We start from the raw sequence: 23,082 nt of genomic DNA, 5'->3' as shown, positions 1-23,082 counted from the left end.
TGATTCATGCAAGCAGGCAAAATCAGAGGAACAGCTTGGAGGAATCCACCAGAGCGGGCCTGTTGCTATTCATGCAAGACATGTTCCTGCATGATGAATCTTGTTCACAACCACACATCAGGCAGCAGGCTCAGCCATCCAGTTCCAAAACAGCATCTTTCAGAGAGCAAAGCCTGCTTTTTTAGCAAAATGAAACCAAACTAAAATAAAAATTTAAAAAGTAGCATTTGTAGAGATGTTTGCAGGACCTACATCTAGCTGGTCCATGCAATCCAACTGGGACCTGCCTGGGGGATCTTCACTGAACTCCAGAGCTGGCCAGGGACAGTGTTTCACATGACTAGTCTCTTGCTCTTCCATTTTGTATGGTTTTCCCAATTTGAGCACCACTGGGATCATAACAATATCTCCCTGACCCTGTCTGTGCTGAGACCAACCGGCTGGGGCTGCAGCTGAACCTGCACATTAATATGCAGGAAGTGGAGCAGAAGTAAACCAGTAATGTGGCATGGTTTGACTTTTAATACTCTTAGACAATTTGACGTGTCAGCTGAGGACAACAGCTCTTACAACAGTCCTTTAACTGTGTGCAATTTGCCTCATGTCTATTGTGTGCAGACCACACGTAGTAGCAGTTTCTTATCTAGCTTTGGGAAGGGGTAGTTGAAGAGGGAACACAGAAGCTATGAAGGATTGTTTTCATCAGTTTTTAAGTTCACACCCTTTCACCACTGTCACTTGGGCACCTTTATTTGGCACAATGCAGGCAGGGTGAGATACAGCTTACAAGCAGACAGCTGTCCTTTGTGGCCTGGCACGGGTAGGACAGGGCTCAAACTCATTACTTGGCTAAAGATTCATAAACTCATGGGGCCACCTCGCATGCACACAGCAGGTACACAATCTGCTGGCAAGTGGGTGTCAGTGTCCATGGCTCCCTGAAACAAGCTCATTCTCTTGTTGCTCAGTTTCCATCTCATTTTCTCTGCTACCTTTTTTTTTTTTTTTGGAGGATTTTGTCTGTGAATCCTCTTGCTCTTCAGTGTCACCATCTCAACAATGTTACCTTCGCCTGTGGAAAAACAATTTCAGTTGTGACTGAAATACCTATTTTAAACATTTGAATTTATGGTAAAATACCTTAACTAGCATCATGGTCTAACACACAATATAAGTGCTTTTTCTGAGATTTCAGATTATAAGAAACCTAGAGGGTAAGAATATAATCTGTCCCAGTCAATGTGATTTTTTTGGAAGCTGTCTTTGTTAGGTAAGTATGGTCGCTTATTTTTTTTTTACATTCATCATAGCTAATTGTATACAGCAATTGACTAAGCATCCAAAAAACACTGATCCACAATTATAAACTGAGTTGCATAGTTCACAGGTGAGATCTGTCAAATAAGTTCTCCCTTGGAAAGGTGTTTCCTATGATGATAGATTTTATTCTTTCTCCTATAGCCAAAAGAAAACACATTTGACTCTAGTGAAGAATCCAAAATCATAGAAAGAAACAATGGGACCCAAGAAGCTCCTTAAAGTCTGTGTCAGTATCAGGTAAATGAAAATTAAAGCTGAGCAGTATAAACTGGGAAATTGAGAAATATTTCAGAACTTCATGGATCGGCTGCCAGCAGGAGGGTTTGCCAAGGGGCTTCATCACCACCCGTAGACAGTGAAATGGGACATTCTCTGGAATACATGTTTGTCAGGCACAAGGTGCTGGGTACAATGCTGCCTGAGGCACTCTATCAAGTGAGAAGGTGAGTGGAGGAAGAAACTAAAACAGGCTGCTCTTACTGGAACAATTCAAAGAAATATGAAAAAGACAGGTTTTTAGGAGGAGGGGGTATCTTTACTTGGACCAGCTTTTGTTATTAGCTGGAAAAGCCAAAGAGACTGTTGGGCTCAGAGACCTTTCTTCTGCAATCACCTCAAGATATTTCAAGATAAGAAAAGCCCCAATACAGACAAGGCAAGCCACAGGAGAGCCTCAAACTGCAGGGGAAGCCTGCACTGCAAGGAAACATGGCTCACACTTGTCATTCCTAGCCTTGCCTTCATCTACCTGCTAATGGCAGCAGGTAACTCTGATGCACTCTCACAGTGGGGCCCAGAGTCAGCTGGACCCAAGGATACACCTCCAAGCCTGTAGCTTCAAGGAAGCTGCTAAAATGTGTCAGGTTGCAGAGAGCACATAGAGATGAAGAGACACTTACAGAATCTACACAGGTTTCATTATGTACAAAAAATCTCAAAGAGAAAATAATGCAAAGGAATCCAGTTATTTAAATTCACCAATTTGTATTTAAAACAGTGAGGTAAAGCCTCAGATTTAAAATAACAGGCTAAACGAGTCCAAAACCCTGTGTTATAGTGTCCAGAGGCTCACAGCATAATTCAGGCTGGAAGAGACCTCTGGAGGTCTCTAGTCAAAGCCCCATCTCAGAGTAGGGTCAGTGCTGGGGTCCCACAGGGTTGCTCCCACTGGAGGAAGCTGCACCAGTGTCCCCAGCCTCAGAGGCACTGAGCACAACAGCAGGTCAGGAGTTCATCCTGCACTGAAAGTAAACCAACCAAAACCTATTCCTAGGGTCTGTCCCAGAGCTTCCAAGGGGGATGCCTGTTAACTGCCCTTCACCTGCCACCCATGCAGCTTCTTGTTTATGACCCACGACTTCATTTATGCTCAGGTCTGTGTTTCCTATTCCCATCTGAGCTGTGTTAGGCGTGTTCCTGTCTCCTGTCCTGGCTGCTGCACGGACCTAGGACCTACCTTGTAGTTTTGTCTCCAGTCCTTCTCCTGCTCCAGACCAGGCTCTCTGGAAAGACTCTGGTCCTGGTTCATCCTTTCCCTGTGTCTGGGGCTGTTGACTGACACTCTCCCATCCCTGGCTCTGCCAGCCATGCTGAGACACTGTGGGATTGTGGCCTGTTGGGGAGGGCACGCCCAGCGCTGGAGTCTTCCCAGCTCCTGGATCATCCCCTGCTCATGCTGCTCCCTGAACCAGTGGGTATATTCTGAGTTCCCTGGCAATGTTTTACTTCACATAGAATTATCCTGTCCAAGTGAGAGTAATTGAATCAGATGGTATTTCACCCCAGCAAATATTTTATGCTGCCTGGACTTCCCATTCCTGCTGTGTCTTTCCTTTTCTGACTGAAGGAGTAGTTTGGATTTGCCCCTTCCTCAGCAAAATGTATACTAATAATTTGGGCTGAATCCCTGCCCCACTAGTTTCCCAACAGCACTGGTTAGATGAAAATAGTTCCATGAGATAGGGGAAGGGGTAGGAAGGGGCATTAGTCAGGTCTGGGGGATCTGTCTAGGAATCAGACAGCATGCAAGCACTGACTGTGGACCCATGATCACACACAGCAAAAGAAATGGAAGTGGTTGATGTCCTTTCACTCTAAGGTAGGATCAGTGTTCACATTTATGATGGACAAGAAAACAAGCTTTGGCCAGGACCAGTTTACTTACAAAATAGTTTTCATTTGTTTGTGCAATCAAGTAAAATGGCTGCACACCAGGCTGCTGCAAGTAATGGAAAATAGAGGAATCTGTTAATGTAGCGCCAAGTCAGAATGGCATGAAGTCCCTTTCTTCTAATCCAAAACAAAGATCTTCAGGAGCCCCAGGACCTCTTTGTTGGCTGCACTTTCGCTTTCTCCAACTGAGCTACAAAATCTGGTGCACACACATCCTGCCGAGATCATCCGGACACTGCTGCGGCACAGTGCACCTTAGACTGACACTGCAGGCATCCTGTGCTGACTTTCCCAGCTTTGTAGGGTTTTCCTGTCTAAACTGCCTTCGTAAATAATAGAAAAAATGGAGACTGCTGTGTGTGTGTCACATCTTCTTCCTGCAGGGCCTGCACTCAGCTGCAGTTAGAAGGGGACATTTCTGCCCTCTGACAGCGAATCTAGCTCAGTGGCTCTGATGGACACATATTTTCATGGCATAACTTAAAGGGAAGGGAGGATTTTGAGATCTGTATCTGTCCTATAGGAGAAAATTATCATTTAAGCACCAACCTGCAAGAACTGATCAGATCTCCAGGTACTCTGCAGCAGTTGATATACCTGTGGAGTGGCTCCAATTGCTAAAGGAACAAATCAGCTCCTTCTCTCCTTTCACCATCCAGGCTATTACAGCCCCATAGAAGGTGTTAGGAAATTACTGCTGGAAACAAAAAAGCTAAATTAGTCACCAAATAATTTAATAATCTACCCTCTCAATAAGTAGTTGGCATCCTGAAAAGGAGAAGAAAGAACTATTGCAAAAGAACACAGATGTGAAGTAAAAAGTAAATTTCTTTTTCCAGCAATATACTCTAAAGTCTGCTCACTCTCTCTGCTGCCACGCACGTTCAAGCTGTTTGAGTCAGGTCCTGCATCTACTTAACCAAGTGGCATAGTCAATCACAGCGTTTGCACACAGGTTGGTGATTAACTCAAGCTGCTGACTGGTTAAAGGAACACATTTTGATTAGAGAAATAAAGGAATGTACATGCTAAGCAGTTGCGGTATGAACAGTAGAGCCTCAGGACTTGCAGAGCAATGATCCGTATCCTCGTTTCTGATGGGCAGGTTGGAGCTGCTTTCCAGTTTAAATATGCAGCAGCATATCAGTGAGAGTTTCTGTTCCTTGCTCTTACAAGACCAGTGGTGAAGAAAAATAATTTGTCCTTTGGTTCAACTTCAGGTTAAACTGTAACCCTGGAGCTCAGCACTGACAGGTGTCCCTGCTTCACTTCTGTGGTCTTCCTTCATGCTGGTCTCAGGATGAGCATGAAAATGGTTCATAGCAAAGACTGGGGCAGTACATTATTTAAGCATGGGTGACCAGGAATGCTGCTGAAAAGAGGAAAGATCATCTAAGGACACAGCATGGTGGCCATTCCCTTGTAAGCGTGACTGTTCACAGCAGGAGCCCTTAAGAAAAGCTTTTCTAGATCTCTTCATCTCTACTTGCTGCTCTCCAGCCCCTTCTTCCCAGCCCTTTGCTGCAGGGCAGGGGCAGTGCAGACCAGCTGCTCTCAGCAGCACCTGGCAGCCAGCACCACTTGCACTTTACCTATGCCAGTCTCTTGGTGTGCCTGCATCCCAACACTAATGTCCCTGCTCTCCAGGTGGATGGTCAAACCGGAGCTTCTTTAAAGCAGAGCATGTCCCGGGGCAACAGCTTCGAGAAAGGTTTGGAATGACACATCAGTATCCACCAACATTCAAGACTGCAGGCTTAGGGGATGAGGGACAGTGCAGACTGCTAGGAGAGGGGTACAGAGTGTGGAAATGCAGTGGGAGATAACCTGTATCAAGCTCTCAACAACACCACTGTTGCTACCTCTTCACATGCACCCCTGCAAAGGGGTTGTAGCCTTTAAAGGGTTCTGCCTCTGCTTGCTGTATGATACACTGCCCTCTTAACTTGGGACACAACCACCTGGGATGTGTTATCCCCAGGAACTGCCCCATGGGTCCACTGTGTCTAGAGCACTTGCTGCAAGGGAAGCACATCCATGTCTTGTACCTGGGTGGGGCGAGGGTGTTAAGGGACTTACTGGAAAGGGTCCTGCAGGGACCCCCAGCAGAGTAAGGGTAGAGCCCCTTCTCTCAGTGCTTTGTATTTAACTGCCCTAATCTCATCACCAGGCCCATGCAGTGCGGACAGCAGAGCCTGTGGCCCTGTCAGGGGCTGCATGTTCACTCCTCTGGCTGTCACATGGATCCTCAGAGCACACCAGCACAGGGCTTGACCCTGCAGGAGGATGTCACAGCCCCTAATATGGCAAGTGCAGCCTCTCTGCATACCCATCAATTCTTTGCCTGTGTCCTGGGGAAACACTTCTCCAGGGGGAGAAAAGGACCTTGTAGGGAAACATTTTCACTTTTTCCATTCTTTGGAGGACGCTGGTGAGCAGGTAGCCTTCACCTACAGCCCTTCCTTTTACCCCAAAGGTCTCACGCCCCTGTTCGCATCCATCCAGAGACTCATCTCTCTTCCAGGTGCCCTCTCAAGCCTCTGCACGCTCCCTGCTCCATCATCATGACTTGACACAAACCACACTAAAACACACTTAGCTGATGCTCAGCAACCAGGCTTGGTGCCCCTGGGTGTCCCAATGCAGTGAGTCACCCCCACCCTTCCAGAGGCCTGTTTTATGGTCCAGTGGGTCTGGCTGGTTATCAGCTCACACTAGGCAGCATTTGTTGCAGTGCCTGGAATGCTGCCTGGTATATTCCCACAAGAAATAAGAGTGCTCTCACAGCACTCTTCCCACAGCCTCCCTTCCTTTTGTAAATGTCCCTCTCAAAACCACAGCAGGAAGAAAGGACTTCAAAAAGAGAAGGGCCTTGTGCTGAATTCGTTTCAAATTGATGTATTGTGTGCACAGAGGATAATTTCTTTGGTTATACCCCAAATGGGGAGTTTCACTGTGACTTTTGACACCTTCCAGCAAGGTCTCAAAGTCCAATGAAGTGACGGTATGAAAAGCCATGGGAAGTCAAGCTCCAAGAACAAAGGTTGTCTTTCAAGCCCTTGTTGCTTCTCCTTGGTACATAGCTGCTTTGAATGAGAAAACTCCACAGGAATGATGAAATTTGAGGATCTCTTGCTGGAAACTGGGGGCTTTGGCAGATTCCAGATTTTGATTTTGGTTATGCTTTGCCTCCCAAGAATCAACCTGCCCATGCATTTTCTGTTGCACAATTTTATTGCTGCTACCCCCTCTCATCACTGTGCAATTCCGCACCAAGAGGCCTTTGTGAATCTCACCATGGAGGAAGTTCTACTCATCAGTATCCCCCGGGAGTCCGACGGCACTTTCAGCTCTTGTGAGATGTTCTCACAGCCTCAGTTTCACCTGCTGCTCAACTCTTCTCTGCAATCAGAAAACAAATCCATCATCCAGCGCTGCCAGCATGGATGGGTCTATGACCACTCACAGTTGATCTCCACCATCTCCACCCAGGTAATGCCTGGCCTGTGATGCATCCAAAATTGAAATTAGATCAGTGCTTTGAGGAGCAGATGGACAGGTGTTTGCCGGGTGCAGAGTATCATAAGGGAACCTGTCCATTTTAACCAGTAGACATGAACTGTTTGGAGAATATGCCCTGGGAGGGGGAAGCTCTCTGAAGATCAGAGAAAACAACATTTATTATTATTATTTTGTAAACATCTCATCTTGCTTAGATTGGCGCCAGCATTTCTTGTTATAATCATCTTAATTTCTCCAGGCAATTGAGAGATTCAGGAGCAGCACAGGGGGAAGACACAGATACAGGATTTTCTCTGTGTGGACCCCACGGCATTGCACAGGATTGCACCCTGTCAGGGTTTCATAAGAGTCCATTACTTCCTTTCTTGGTTTTCCAAACACTTTTTAACTTCTATTCCTTTGGTAATGCCTCCTCACTGATCTTCACCTTCCTCCTCTTCTCCACAAGGTTGTGCTGCCTGTTTTCTCTTACCACCAATATCTCTCGTTGCCAAATCAGATGTGCTCTCCAAGGGTCTCCCCTGGATATCAGGAAATGCAGCATGCTGGCCAGCCATAACCTTGAGCCTGCCCAAGGTCCCTGCCCATCAAATAGTCACCACTCACCTTCTGAAACACTTTTCCAGGTCTAACAATTATACCTCTGAGTGTTAATCCTATACTTTCCTTGAAAAATGGCCCAAATCACACTGGTCTTAGGGAGAGGAACAATTTGGTCAGGCAAAAGGGGCACAGTTGTGTTGGAACTGATAGTGCTGACTGCCTCAGTGAGAGCAGGGAAAAGTGTTAGCCTAGAGCTGATGCCTTCTCCCCACTACTCAATCACTCCTGCTTTCATCAGGCATGGAGGTGAGGATCAGATGTGTACCAGGTCTGTACCTCTTTTCTGCAGTGCTTCAGGGAGAGAGATGTAAAGCAATCATGGGGGAAAGGCAGAAGGAGGTACTCTGCAGCATGGAGCCTTGTGATGCTCCTCTCATTGTGCAGTGGGCTCAGAACCTGTACAAGGGGCCAGGGCTTTCTCTGGACTCTTGCTTTTGTTGCAGGAAAGGTTGCTCAAGGTCTCACTGGCCTTGTCAGAGAGGCTTTGTGTCCGGGTTGATGATTAAATTAAGTTTTGCACATATAGGAAATTAACTCTGCAGCTTGGCTGCAGCATTCTGTAATGATTAGTGACATATCAAACTCCAAGAAAGTAAAATTATGTTCATTAACTTAATTAGGATGAATGTCTAAACCAACTTCTCAGTAAGAAATCAATAAGTTAACATTAAGAGCAAGTTTTTGTTCTCACTTCCCCTCTGCCCTCCTTCTCCCTGCACAGAAAACTTCAAAGGAAACTGGTCAGGGCAACAGAAAGTGGGTTATCAACACAACATTCCCTAATGCAGGCTGAGGCATGTGTTACAGCATCCTGCAGTGGGGCACCCTGCAAATGCCCATCTCACCAGGGCAGTCTCAGGGACATGACAGAAGGATCTGGGGGAGACATGGACCTGGGCAAGTATTGCAGGCATCAGGAAAAGAAAAAAGTTAAACTCTCCATGCATGGTACCCAGGAAAGTTTTCTGATATCTAACACTCTCCTGGGATACCTTAAGCACAGCATCACCAGCTGGTCAAAAGATGTGATTTTCCTGCTCCACTCTGCACTGGTGCAGCCTCACCTTGAGTCCTGTGTGCAGTTTTGGGCACCACAATATAAAAAAAATATTAAGCTACTTGAGAGCATCCAAAGTGACAATAGTGAAGGGTCTAGAGGAGAGGGAGATAGTCATTTATGAGGAGCAGATGATATCACTTGGTTTGTTCAGCCCAGAGAAGAGGAGACTGATGGGACACCTTAATTGTGGTCTTCAACATCCTCACTAGGCGAAGCGAAGGGGCAGGTACAGATCTCTTCACTTTCGCAACCAGTGACAGGGCTCAAGGAAATGGCATGAAACTGAGTCAGAGGAGGCTTAGGTTGGATATCAGGGAAAAGTTTTCACCCAGAGGGTGACTGGGCACTGCAACAGGCTCCCCAGGGACGTTGTCGCTGCACCAAACCTGTCTGAGTTCAAGAAGCATTTAGAAATGCTCTCAGGCACATGGTTTGATTCTTGGAGTGTCCTGTGGAGGGCCAGGAATCGGACTTAATGATTCTGATGAGTCCCTTCCAACTCAGTATATTCTATGATTCTATGAAGTGTTCACAGGGAGAATGTCATAGTGAGGATAGATAACTGTGACTTTTGTAAGATTCAACTTTACATTTTTCAGGATGCCAGCACTGTCCTATGTGCGGTTTAGCGCAGGATTCTACCCCTCAATCAGATTTGGTGGATACAAATTGTGAGACATGATGGCTGCCTGCTGCAGTGAAGTGGTGTGAAAAGGCAACAGAGACTGAACTGGGCACTAAGTATCTTTTTTTGCCTTGTGTTTCAGTGGGACCTCGTGTGTGAGCAGCGTGGACTGAACCAGGCAACAGCAACCTTCTTCTTCATCGGCGTTACGATGGGGGCTGTGGTATTTGGATACCTTTCTGACAGGTTTGACCCCTTTCAGGCTGTTCCTCCAGGGCCTCAGTTTCATGACAAGAATTTCACAGATCTGTGACCTACAAGTGGCAATCAGAGGGAGAAAAGAAAATTGTAAAGGAGAATCCAGCCTCTCACTTGAAAATGGGATTCAAGTCACACTACGAAGCAATGCAGGGGTAAATAATTAATGGACCAGAGAGTTACCAGTCCACCAGAGAAGCTCTGGTCTTGGTTAGGACTCAGATGCACTACTGGCTGCAGTCAGCTTTGCTGCAGGAACAGTAAAAACCAAAAAAAATCTAGTACGCAAGACCATAGTTAGAAAAAAACTGTCTTAAAAGAGGAAAGATGGTTGAAACAAAGCTCAACAAAGAGGTTAAAGGGTTAACTCTTGCAAGTTATAGACAAATTGGCTAATGACAGCCAAGTGAGTGGCTCAGAGCAAATGCATGCCATAGTTCAAAAGAAGAGTCTCCAGCAAGGAAGACCTGATTCTCTCATTACTAAAGAATCAGGGTAAAGGAGATTCTTATAAGCAAAGAGGTATTCCTCAAGGAAGAGCTGAAGCAATGAGGAAAACAGGAACAAATCTCCTCTCCCTGGTCAAATGTTGGAATGTGACAATGTAGACCTGAAAGAAAATCCAAGTAATAACCTAGAAAAAGCATCCATTAAGAAATTCAATATTTTTGCAAACAGCAGAACCAGGAAACCCACCTGAGGATACATAGTCCAGGCACACAATTGGGATGTGCTATTCACCATATGCTAGTCATGATTTAATAACTGGGTTTCCTGTGCAGGAAACTCCTTTCCTATTTCCTTTTTCTGGAAGCAAGTATGTATTAGTGTACAGCAAGTTACAAAATTACTGCAGAGGGGAACCAGCTTCACACAGTGCTCAAGATGGGAATTTTTACATCCCTGTCTTTGCACATGAGTATATATGTATACTGTTACAAGCATCCAAGACACCTAGTTGATCTTCAGACTGTGTGTCTTGGTTTTGTATCTACAATAGTTTTATAGCACAGTTGGAGGAAGAGAAACTCAGAATCAAGAAAAGGAGCAGGACAAAATAATGCAGAAGAAAAGGTCTCTGTTAGTGCAAAATGAAAAATAATTTCTTTTACAAATGGATTGTGAGGGGAAAGAGCCAGTAGAAGAAGAAGGCATGAAAGGAGCATCTGGAAATAAAAAGACTACAGTGTGAGAGATAAATGAGTTTGTGCTCACAGTGGGAGAATATGTAGGGGTAGGTGTTGGAGTTGGAGCTTTGAAATAGGCTGACAGAAGAAGACCGAGATAAATTGCAGGAGCAGGGAGTGGTTATCCTAGAGCCTTACAGCACCTTTGAGATGGAAAAGCTGGAACAGTTAGCATTGTGTGACCTCCACAGCAGAGGGCTGGGATGGTGTCACATCTCAAATCTGTTTTAAACTGGTCTCCAAATAATATCTCAGGAACTACATGCCAGGCAGTCTGACATCTGTCTGTACCAGGCAAATTCACAGAAACCACTCTGAAAGATTGAGTCAGTGCCCCATGGGACACACTAGAGAAGAATCAGTTGGTTTTTTTCAAAACATCCATGCCTTACAAATGTATTAGATTTCTTTGCTTGCATATCAGCAGAGGAGACTCCACCTACACTGTATCAAGAAGCCTCCTTACCAAAGGCTTCTTAGGAAATTGAGCCACCCTAGGATAAGAGGGAATGTCTCTGCATGACTAAATGATCAATTAAAAGCCAGGAAGGAGAAAGGAGATGTAAGTGACAAGGGAGGGGCCAGTTCTTGGATTTGTGTGCTTTTCAGCACATTTGTAAATAATCTGGAAAGAGAGCAAGTGGGGAGGTGATGCTGAGTGGTAGAGATGAGATCCAAGCATGGAGAATTGCAGAAGGACTCTGTGACTGGATGGGAGAATCAGAAGACAAAATTTCAGGGCAGATTAATCTAAAATAGAGAAAAATGTTAACTTCTCATTTAAAAAGGAGGCTCTGAGCTGACCCTAGCTACTCAGTAGGAAGACTTTGGTGTTATGACAAACACAGTTTTCTCTAGGCAAACATCCACATAGCAATGAGTAGTGGCTGGGGAAGCAAGTGGAAAATCAAGAATCATTAGGAAAGGAATATAAAATTAATATTACTATTAAGAATATCACTATGTGGTAACATATAAATGCATGGTGGTCCCCTATCTTGAATTCTGTGTGCAGATTTGATCTCCCTCCATGCCTCTTCCCCATCTCAAAAGGATACAGGAGAAATGGACAAAATTTGGAGAAGCTAACAGCAAAAGACAAAGTTATGGATGGCCTTCCAATTGGTCAGACAAGGACCCTTCAGTCTGCTCGAGTGGCAGCTAACAGGAGTTTCACACTCAGTTGTGCCCTTGTGAGCAGGCTGAAGAAGAGCTGAGGGTGCACCTGAGCTACATGGCCAGGGCCTAGAGGGCCTGTCAGGAAGTTCTTGCAGCCCATGTAATCACAGTGTGGGGGCAGCACACCCAGATAATTTGGCAGAGCTGTTAAACATCAGAAGCCATGCCCCACATCTTCCCTATCACCTAAGTTGACTTCCCATTAGCAACCTTTCTTTTGTCTGATAGAGATGAGATCCTACTTCTTTGTGCTAACAACAGGGCAGAGATTTGCTACTGTTCAGGTTTGGTTTTTTCCTAAGCCTTGACAGATATTTGAATTTGAGAACAATTCTATTCACAAATTTTACCCTGGTAGACCCTCCAACAACCTTCACTGTGAACACATAGATGCAAAAACACATATTGTTTCTGTTCTTGTCTGCTTTTTTCTGAAGACTCCTCTTGTACTTTGTCCTTGTACTGAATTGGCTCTACGATGCCTCGACAGAATTCCATATTGTTGGGGTTTTTATGAAAATGGTTTTTTTATTAATTTTATGCTTGTGCAGTCTGCTCCTTTTATTGTATTTTCTAGTCTTTCAGAGGTTGTGCTTTCCTGCCAGTCTCTTTGAAGACAATTTTAACAGCATTATTTCTAGTAGCCTCCCTGTATCCTACAGTTCAATCCTGCCAGCTCGCCTCTGGTTTTCCTAGCAGGTGGTGTGTGTTTTCTGAGAGAGTCTAGTAATGTGTCCTTAAATAACTGTCTCGAGTTTTGTGGGAAATCTCGTGGTTTTATATCCTTCTTACTGCATTTTCAAGAAAAATAATCTAAAAAATGTGTCTTCCTTCTTAAGCAGTTATCTCTTGGAAGCTGGATCTAGCTCTGGTGTGTTTCTGGGTGTATCCTGTTCTGATCCAGGGGCATTATGATGTCTTTTGCAAACTGGTCTGTGCTTAAATTTCAAAGCAGTTCCAGCAAACTTCTTGCACCCAAGATAGAAGTTGTTTTTTTCAGCAGTAGATTAATTACTCAACTGCTGAATTAATTATTGTGGCATTATGTCCCAGTACACCACTTTTTCCCCCGAAGCAATTTATCTTGCCATCATCCTTCTCAGGTGGCCACTAAGAGAGCCCTAATGCCAGGATCAGAGCAGGATTTCAGTCCTTGTAAACTGAACATCACCTATTGACAGGCTTAATCTACTACTCAAGCTTGAACCTAAGCTTTCTTAACATGCTGTGCTGATGTACCTCAGGAGACTGACACCTGCTGCTCCATTTTGATTAGGTTGTGTAGAAATACACGCAGAAATATTTCTTTATGTGTGTGTCTGTGTATACACACATGCATTTGTGTGTACTTGATTTTCTGTGTTTCTCCACACTCTCCATATAGGACTCTGGATGTGGTGTAAGATACCATGACTTCCAAAACCCTCGGGGAACAACCTCCTCAGAGACCCCTTAGGATATCAGGGCTACTTGCACATGTGGGCTGACGACTGGATTCCTTTGTTTTCCTTCCAACAAGCAGGTTCAAAATGTCATTACTCTCTCTCTTCCTTGAGAGTGGTGACAGCGGCTGGTCCTGAGTGAGCCATGGGAGAAGGACATGCTGAGTCAGTCATGGGGACAGCAATTGGAGGGAGCAGGGTGTGCCAGCAGCAGGGGATTTTGAGCTGACATTACTGCTTTTGATGATGTTGTTAGCCAGGGGAGCCTGATTTGTTGTTCTGATCAGTGTTGCTCTTTCCACTGGAGAGCCCCATGCCCAAAGCTCATGGGGCAGTCTGGCCCTCTGAATGGGAGTGCAACACTCTCGCACTGCCTATATCCAGAGACATTTCCTCTCCTCCAGGATGTTGCATCTTGCACTCTTTGCACAGCGGGCAATATTTTAATTTTCTCCTAAAATCCTGGTTTACCCACTTCAAACCATACTCCTGTGACAGGTTTCCAGCCATTGTAACCAAGCTTGTGCCTGTGGCAGGTTCGGACGGAAAACCATGCTCCTGCTGTCGCTTGTGTGCTCTCTTGTATTTGGGATGCTGAGTGCTGCCTCGGTCTCCTACAGCATGCTGGCCATCACACGGGCCCTCACCGGGGTGGCCATGAGTGGTGTCTCCCTGATTGTATTGCCTTTGGGTAAGTATGTGGGGGTTTGTGGGTGTCTGGTTGTACAGGGGGACTCCTGACAGGCAGTGGGTAGGAAGGGATTTGTCCACCAGACAGGATGGAGGTAGTAGGAACAGGAGTCTGGAAACTGTGCAATTTCATTACAGGCAGCCAAAAGAACATCACTCTTGGAAGGATCCAAGAATTACAATTTTCTGTTTGTCTAATTAATACTTTAACAATCTAGACAAAATATAACCACTTCCGTTGCATGAACACTTGTAACATGTGCTACCCAACTCCTGTTAAGCATCATCAGTAGTACAATAAAAGCTGTAGACCAAAGTATCTGCCCCTTTCCTTTGATACAGAGTTCTCACCCTTCAAGTGCACATTTTTAAGACAATTCAGCAGCATTGCCCTGTCCTCAGCACGAGCAGGATGGTGTGTCATTTAGAGGGTATTTCTACTTCTCTAGTCTTGAGTTTCTGCACAGTTTTCCTTAGTTCCCAATCTTTGTATTTTACAAAGAGAAGAACCACACACACACACACACACATACAAAATCATACAGAGCTAGGCAGAACTGAAGCTGAAGAATTTAGACTATTATGTAATAAAAACAAGCTCCAAACTTCAGGGTACCCAACAGACTACTGGATGATTTTGTAGATACAGTTGGGACATACTGGGCAAGAGTCTTAGTACCCAAGAGCAAATTACAGATGCAGCAAAAATTTGCAAGATTTTTGCAGATCCAGAAAAAAATCAAGCTAAAATGGCTTCAATACTAGAAAAGTCCATATAAGACCTGACAAGGACTGCTATATCTTTTGTTATTATAAAGGTTGATTCCTGCAAGACAAAGTAGAGCTTGGGAGGGACATTTCTGATTGTTAAAGGTTGTGGCAAGACATCCAGATCTTTGGAGGGAAAATGGCTTTTTTAGTTCACACACACAAACGAAGAGACCACCATCTGGCTTTACATGTGCATTAGTATTCACACTGCGTAGATTCCACGTGACAGACAATTCATCTCAATATATTTCTTTAATCTGAAATAATGAGTGGGCAGAGAAATGGGAAACCAGGCAAGCAAGACAGTTAGGAGGGAAAAAAATCTTTCTGACAAAGAAGAGCATTTGAATGCTATTGACAGGGATAAAAAAAAGGTATCACTTAGAGTGTTTTTAGCACTGTTTCTTAATATGTAACCAGTATTTATTTTTTTAAAGGTTTGATTTTAGTTGCTTACAGCTTTAGAAGAGGTTAAGAATTGTGACGAATGTTTTAAGTGTTCCAAATATTGGCCAAACAGTGGAACCTTGTGAAGGAGAAGACTATGGATGTCACATTGCTTTGCACTTCTTAAAAAGCCCTGCAGACCCCTTCCTGGAGAACTCCTGTGTGTCCCATCTAAATGCTGCCTCCCTCTTGCAGCGATGGAGTGGGTGGACATACAGCACCGCACCTTCACCGGGATCCTGACTAGCATCTTCTGGAGTGTTGGGAACATGCTGCTGGCCATGGTAGCATACTTGGTGCGGGAGTGGCACTGGCTGTTAGTAGCCGTAACAGGACCTTGTCTTCTGAGCATTGTCTGCCTGTGGTGAGTGAAGTGACAGGGTGGCTGATAGGGATGGGAGCAGGCTGTGATTTGCCTCCTCTGCTTTGTCAGCGTGGCAAACATCGGAACACTGATCCTAAGATTCACTCCAGCAACTTCAAGAGGAGCAGGACTCATCTGTGTCCTGTACTCGGATTGCCCACACATGGCAGCTTTTGAAAACAGCAGAGCCTGGGTTTCATCTCTCCAACAAGGCCAGGAGCAAAGGTCACATCACAGCTTTGGGGACAAGGAGGAGGCAGGACTGGGGCTGAGGCCAGGCATTTGGATGACAGGTTGCAGCACAAGAGAGCAGGATTTGGTGCTGCAAGCTCTGTTAGACATGTCAGAGTAAAGAAAAGATATATCAATAAAGGGAGTGAGGACCAGATCCCTGGCTTTAATCCTTAGCAAACTCAAGATAAATAATTTATCCATCCTCTGTCCCTACCTCACTGGGAAGGATACTTTTGGCACCAATTTTTCCATGAGAGCCAATGACACCTTCAGGTCAGGTCAGGTTCATTTACCTCTGTACTTCCCATGGCTTTTCTCAGCTGTGTAACCACTCGGATGGGCCAAATATACCTGCTTTTTGTGGGCTGTTTCCCTCCCGTTGCATTATTTAAGACATATATGTCATGTCCTAAGGCTCAAAATGGGAGATGGTTCATTTAGTAGAAGAAACTTTGATTTTTTTTTTCAAATAAGCAAGCAGGTATTCCCACAACTGCCCTACTGAAAGCATTCAGCAACGAGGAGGTGAGTCTCCTTCACCTTAGGGTGGTTGTTTAGTTCCTTTTGGACAACGGCACAGTGCTGGATCGCACTGCAGTAGTCACAGATCTGTCCCTCAGGGGGATGGGGAGCTCTCGCTGGAAACAATGCAGAATAAGTTCTGATTTTAGACACATGGGTCCAAAAATTATGTGGATAATCACTGAACAAAAAGAGTGATATCCAAATGCTGAAGTGCCTTTCAGCTGCTATCAAGAATGCTTCTGAAGACTATGGTTTGCTTGCTTACTGCATCTGTCAATCAGCATGAAGCACTAGATTAAATAGCTGCACAGATCTAGTACAAAAATCTCAAATAATCCTTACTAAAAATGGAATATAAACTGATGCTGTTGTTATTCAATGGCTAAAGAAAGATGTACTGGCTTTCTGGCAAAGAGTAACATTTGATCTTTCACTGATCAAGTCCAACACAACTAAAATATGTGTTCTGCTGACTTTTTTAGTTTGAGTTGTTTTGCTTGCTTTCTAGGACAACCAGCCAAAAAAACCTGAGTCCTTGGAAGTGCTGAAATTCACAGATACATTTGGACCCACCCTTTCCATGACGGCTGTTTGGTTTTTTTTCTCTTACTGTATCTTTTACAGAGATTAGTTCTCCAACAAACTATACTATAGTTTGATCAAACTTGAAACACCCAAAAGGCCAGTGCCTGGCAGATAATTAAAACTCCCTGAAGTATAGAATTAAAATCTAATTTAGCACTCTGTAGATACTATTGACACAATGTCAGAACCCAGTGGAGACATTAGACTACCAAAAGACATAATATTACACCCTAGAGACAGTGGCAATGAGCACAAAATGCCATCTTTCCTTCTTTATATTTCCCAAGGTTGTTCACTAGTTTTGTCGTAATCTGATTTAGGTCACATGAATCACGAACAGCTTACAGGGATCTATATTAGCTCTATACAGTATAGCATCCCTGGTCACTCAGTGACTGGCATGGGCACGTCATTGAGGGCTGCAACCTCAGTGATTTAGACTCAGTTGACTGTCTTGTGCAGGAGGCTTTGATTATTGTGAAAAACAAATAATTTAAGTAACTAACAAAGTAAGTATAGAGCTTACTACTTCATTGTAATTTTTAATATCTCACAATTTCAAACTTTAAAAAGTCACAAAAAGCACGAATGTGTAAACTCTCTGGGGCCAATTTTAATTGATAAAAGTTTGGAACTTCAACCAGCTCAGAAAATTCAAGCTTTGATCAAAGATCACGATTAAAATTTTGGCTAGACATACATCAATTAGCAGACTGCACTCCTTTAGGGGTAGAAGAGCATATAGGCGTAAAAAGGGTGTCCCATTACTCTCATTCTCATGCACCATAGTTGCTATTTTCAGCTGAGGTTGCAGTCTCATAAAGATGCCAGAGCCATGAATGTGGGGTGGAAAACATGAAGGAACACTGTCTTCTCTCCTTGCATCAGGTGGGTCCCAGAGTCTGCCCGGTGGCTCATAGCCAAAGGCAAAGTGAAGCAAGCTCACAGGCATCTGCTTAGATGTGCAAGAATGAACAGAAGGAAAGATTTTGCTCTCTCGCCAGAGGTAAGAAACTGAAGATCCAGACACATGTTCTTCCTTTCCCACTTTCTCTCTCTATATTTTACATCCATTTGATATCTGAAGCAATGCTCAGTCTGCAGTGTGTTCTGTGGGGCACTGTGGTCCACAGGGTGCCATGCTCCTTTTTTATTTTAGAAAGCAGCTACATTCACTCCTAAAGATAAAACAGCAGCCCAGATCCCATAAGACCAGAAATCTCTTTCATTAGGTGGAGTGTCTTTCCACTCATTATTGCCATGACAAGAGGCCTCGGTGGACTGGACACTGGACTAAATACACAGTGAGAGAGAAGCGCAGCCTGAGAAAATAAGGCAGAGGCATCACTCCCATAGCAGACAGGAGACTGTGCAGTTGCACAAGGAACTAGTCCAACTTAGTGTTTGCCTTCCTGGTCACTGTAGTATTTGCCAAGTGTTGGTACAGTGCTGGAAGAAAGCAAACACAAATTAATAGCATGTAGGTAGCATATTTTCTCTCACATTGCACTTGAGATACTTCACATACTATAATCCAAAAATGCAAAAGCTAGTTCACCTTAGGCTGTATTTAGTGTATATATGAAACTGGAAGATTGTCAGCAATGGTGCCACAGTGATCAATGTGGGTGTAAAGAACATTCAGCATAATCAAATTTTTCCCCTGGCTAAAACTTTGCTTTCAAGTGAGTCAGCTGGTTCTGCCAGCACTTTTAAAGGGATGTGGCAAGGGCGAGGCATTGGGCAAAGTATGCATGCATCCACTGGTTTGTACCCATTTTTGCCTGACCCTAAAGGTGTAAAGAATGAAGTTGCTCAGCTAGATGTCTGAACAAATGAAGAGGAAGGAGAACCCTAACAAATGGACAGCATTTAATTTTTAAAAAGCAGTTTCTTAATATCTGTCAAAGAGGTGATTAGCCCTTTTGATTTATGACAGAAAAATGGTGTGGCCTATGCAGCTCTGTGGCTGGGATTAAGTATTTATGCAAAAGCTTTGGCTGAGGCTTTGCTTTCTCTGAAGAGGATATTGATTTGAAAGTACATATAACTAGTTAGCAGACTCTCTCCTCAAGGTTTCCTGTGTTTCATAACCTTATCAGTTTTAACTGTCCTACCCTGCATTGGCTGATGATTTTTGGACATGGTGAAGTGAGGCTGAGAAGAATTCTCTCCCAGTAGTAGGTATCCACATCATTACTGTCTGAAGCCTCCTCCTTTAGACTGCAATGTAATGACCAGCTGGCAGGGGCTGGCACGCAATTCTCCTGACCAAATGCAAATGTGGTTGTTTCCTCTGGAGTAAAACGACTCCATCATTTCTGCTGGAGATCTCCATTAAATACACAGTGAACCCATGGCAACCAGCTTAGGTATAGCTGCATTGCAGACCTGTGGTTGTGTGAATCTCTTGCATCTCAACCAGTGAGCAGAACTCACCAACTCCACTAGTACTTACTCCTCAATCAGTTGCCAAAAGCCTTTGTGAACAAGCACTCTCTTCTTCCTCATGGGCAGGGTTCACTTTTCCGTGCTTGACTTTTTAATGTATTCTGTATTTATATAAACAGATGTACAAATGATTAAATAAATGCACTCAGAAAATAAAGCATGCAGCTCACTGTTAGCTGCTGTCTGAGACCTCATAAAACAGCAGGCAGCCACATGGTGAATAGGGTGGAACTGACCAACACTGACCTTGCTAACACCATGATCTGTCATTTCTCTACAACCCTTTCTGCCACATGGGGTATATAGGTAAGAGGGTAGAAGGGGCCATGAGAAAAAAAACCAGATCTAAAATCATAGGCAATCTATAAAGTTGTAGGAAGACATGCCTCTGACAATGTATGCTCACAGAATTGTTCTGCAATGGGAATGCATGGCAAATCCAAGGCAGAGCTGAAGCTGGGAAGGGCAAAGTCCCCAGCCTGTCTAGGGTTTCATGTCTGGATCCTAAAAATACAGTAGCTGAGCTATTTCCTTCATTCCATCTCTCCCAGGCCCTGACAAGGATGGCAACAGACAAAAAGCCAGCAGGGAGTTACTTCTATATCAGCTTGTTCAAAACACCAGTCCTGCGGAAGATCTCTCTGTGTTCTGGGGTTGTGTGGTAAGCAGTATCACTTCACATGGGGGATTCATCCTGCATTTCCCCAGAGGGATTTCCCTAAGTCCCATCTCTACACACTCCTCACAGGTTTGGTGTTTCCTTTTCTTATTATGGCATGAGCATGAACCTGACTGGCTTTGGGCTCAACATCTATCTGTCCCAGTTTGTGTTTGGTGTCATTGAGATTCCAGCCAAGATGATCATGTACGTGCTGGTGAACCGAGTTGGACGGCGACAGAGTCAGGCGTGGACACTCATCCTGGCTGGACTGTGCATAGGAGCCAACATTGCCATTCCCAAGCGTGAGATGCTATATGCAGTACTTGCTAAAGGGGAGGTTTCCATTCTGTGTAGTGCTAGAGAAGGAAAACCATATATCATGTTCACAGGCAATTCTGTATAGAAAAGTCCTCCACCTAAGGGGTGTCTATGAGTCAAGGTCACTAATATGGGCTAGCCCTAATATCTGGTGGCAACAGATGGTTTCCAGTCACTGTGAAGGGCCCCGTGATGGCAAGGTAAAGTGCCTATCTTAATTATAGATCTTGTACAATGGGAAATGTCAGGACCTATCCTTTCATCATTTCATCTCCCATTTGGGCTAACAACAAACTGACAGATCCAGCCTTTGGAGACAGCAACTCCAGGGCTATGAAGCTCCCTGTTTTGTCTGTGAGAGCATTGAACCTTCTCCCTTCTTACACATGAGGCGACAGGAAGCTTCTTCCTAGAGGCAGCTCTTTGACCATTGTCACATATGCCTTTTCTTTCCCGCTAGCCTTCACCTCCTTGCGTTCTGTAGTAGCCATTATGGGCAAAGGCTTCTCAGAAGCTGCGTTCACTACTGTCTTCTTGTACACCTCTGAGCTCTACCCTACCATACTGAGGTAAGAGATGCCACTCACCTGAATGCACACCCAGAGCCTCGGTGGGGTATTTGACACCAGCACAGCAGGATGTGCTGTTGGTCAGATTGGTCCCTTGCCTCTGGAAATAGCAGGTTCTAGGGATTACAAATACTCACAAAAAAGGGGCAGAAAGTCACCTTTTCTTGTGGGTTATGTGCGGTTGGGTTATGTGTGGTTAGTTTATGTTGATAGGGAGACGAATGGAAAGGTGAGGAGTATTCTGTGTGGGAAGATTTTTGAACTCCATAAGGCATCTGTGCTTAGTAAAGTCTTACTTCCCTGTGATAATCTGTCAGCACCTGTTAAAAGACCCTGAAAATAATAACTTGAAATATTAAGTTTTATAAGGAACACATACTACCACATGTTTGAGAGTCTTTTGGACATCAGATGATATTAAAGCATGGATTAACTAGCCTTCCAGGAGGAAAAAAAGAATTTACTTGAAATGTCTGGGTAACAGTAACAAAAAGAACAGATTTACCATCTGCATAGTTTGGGATACAGCTGGACTGGTGGAAGGAACCACCTCACTGCTTTCTTTGTGAAAGTCTGAAAAAACCCTCATGAAACACAGCAGGCCTTGTAACTGACCTCACCTCTGTCCCTTCATGCCCAGAGTACCCTTCTTTGCCATTTAGTCCTTTAGCTTTCAATGGTCTGTTGCATGTGGCAAATGATCCATATTTAAACCAAACTTGTAACACTGATCTGCTACTTTTCATCTCAGATTGGTTTGTATTTTTCACTCAAAGACCTTGACAGAGACATAACTGTTGGTTCCTTCTGCAGTGCTTGTTCTGTATATGCACAAACAGATCCCGGGATCCTTGTTATTGGTGTGAAATTCCACCCACCCCCTCAAAATTAGGTCTTATTTTTGGTCTCTGCAGCAAGCTCTCCTGGGCTCATCACTACAACAGGACCAAAGGTGTTCACAGATATCTCTAGTGTATGCCACCTGCCTAGAAATACCTGGGAAAAGATGGAACTTGGGTTTGCTTTCAGTAGGTCAGAGGACTTACTACTAGAAAATGCTCTCAGGGTTTTAGACATTTAAGGTGGAAATAACTTTACAGCAGATATTTTGAGTGTGGAACTGCAGCTTCTTTCTCATAATAGATATAAATCTATTTCTCACAGCAGCTACAGTTGCTCTCTGGGAAATACTATGATTGTAGGAAGATATGAAGAAAGAAGGAAAAAACCCTAGGAAAAAACTGTCAGAGGAAATACCTGGGGCAAAAAAAAGCCTCAGTACTTAAAGAAAAATGCAGGGGAAGGGGCAGAGTTCTGCACTTTTTCCCAAGATCTGATATGACAGAGGTACCCCTCTCTTTCTCATGATGGTCTATACCTTTCCAGGCAGAATGGGATGGGGTACACCTCCTTTGTGGCACGCCTCGGCGGGGCTTTGGCCCCACTTGTGTTCCTGCTGGACGAGGTGTGGAGGTCTCTGCCAGAGGTGACATACTGCAGTGTAGCAGTGTGCAGCGGTGCAGTGGCCTTTCTGCTCCCAGAGACACTCAACACGTGCCTGCCTGAGGGTATTGAGGACATCGAGAAGGCACAGTGAGTCAGCCCCATCCTGCCTTGCACATGGAGTCCCCTGAGGCAGAGGGGACATAACCTCTCTGTTGCCTGCAATTCCCTGTCTTTGGGTGGCAGTGAATGAAGGGACAGCCCGGTGGTGACCGGGCTGTCAGGCTTCCTGCTTTTCTGTCCATCAGCCCAAACATGCGTTTTTTTCTTCCAGAGTAAAAGTGCCACCAGAAACCACTGCTCCTGAGGGCACGCCACTACAGTCTCTGCTGAAGTGAGGCACTCCATGGGACAGCCACCATGTAGGACTGCACAACTGGCCCTTTCTTCACTTACTATCTTTTCAGCAGCAGTTTATCACTCTGGTTTATCAAGATCCTTCTCGAACACAGTACGAGATGCAGTCTGATGAGCCCTGAGGGAACAGCCTCTTCCCTCCACCTCCCAGCTGTTCGTAGGGCTCAGGGCTGTGCCTGCCAGACCTCGCAGAGCCCCCTCCAGCTCCCGCCTCTGTCATTGCTGGTTTTCCCCTTCAT

At 44.7% G+C, this 23,082-nt stretch overlaps 1 protein-coding gene across 1 annotated transcript; it reads left to right on the top strand.

The window, feature by feature from the left end:
• The first annotated feature begins 6,473 nt into the window (after positions 1-6,473).
• On the top strand, positions 6,474-22,937 carry SLC22A7 (solute carrier family 22 member 7). The gene is made up of 10 exons (XM_051793036.1): positions 6,474-6,984; positions 9,445-9,548; positions 13,905-14,059; positions 15,472-15,640; positions 17,873-17,990; positions 19,987-20,096; positions 20,184-20,398; positions 20,875-20,983; positions 22,370-22,576; positions 22,761-22,937. Exons 1-10 carry the CDS (start codon positions 6,604-6,606, stop codon positions 22,822-22,824), a joined length of 1,632 nt encoding a protein of 543 aa, XP_051648996.1. The 5' UTR covers positions 6,474-6,603; the 3' UTR covers positions 22,825-22,937.
• The last annotated feature ends 145 nt before the right edge of the window (positions 22,938-23,082 follow it).

The sequence above is a fragment of the Manacus candei genome, unplaced genomic scaffold (assembly GCF_025592945.1).
Source record: "Manacus candei isolate 608988 ecotype Guabito, Panama unplaced genomic scaffold, ASM2559294v1 h1tg000035l, whole genome shotgun sequence".
Classification (NCBI taxonomy): domain Eukaryota; kingdom Metazoa; phylum Chordata; class Aves; order Passeriformes; family Pipridae; genus Manacus; species Manacus candei.
Note: the sequence above shows the minus strand (reverse complement) of the source record. Positions and strands in the feature narration are given on the sequence as shown.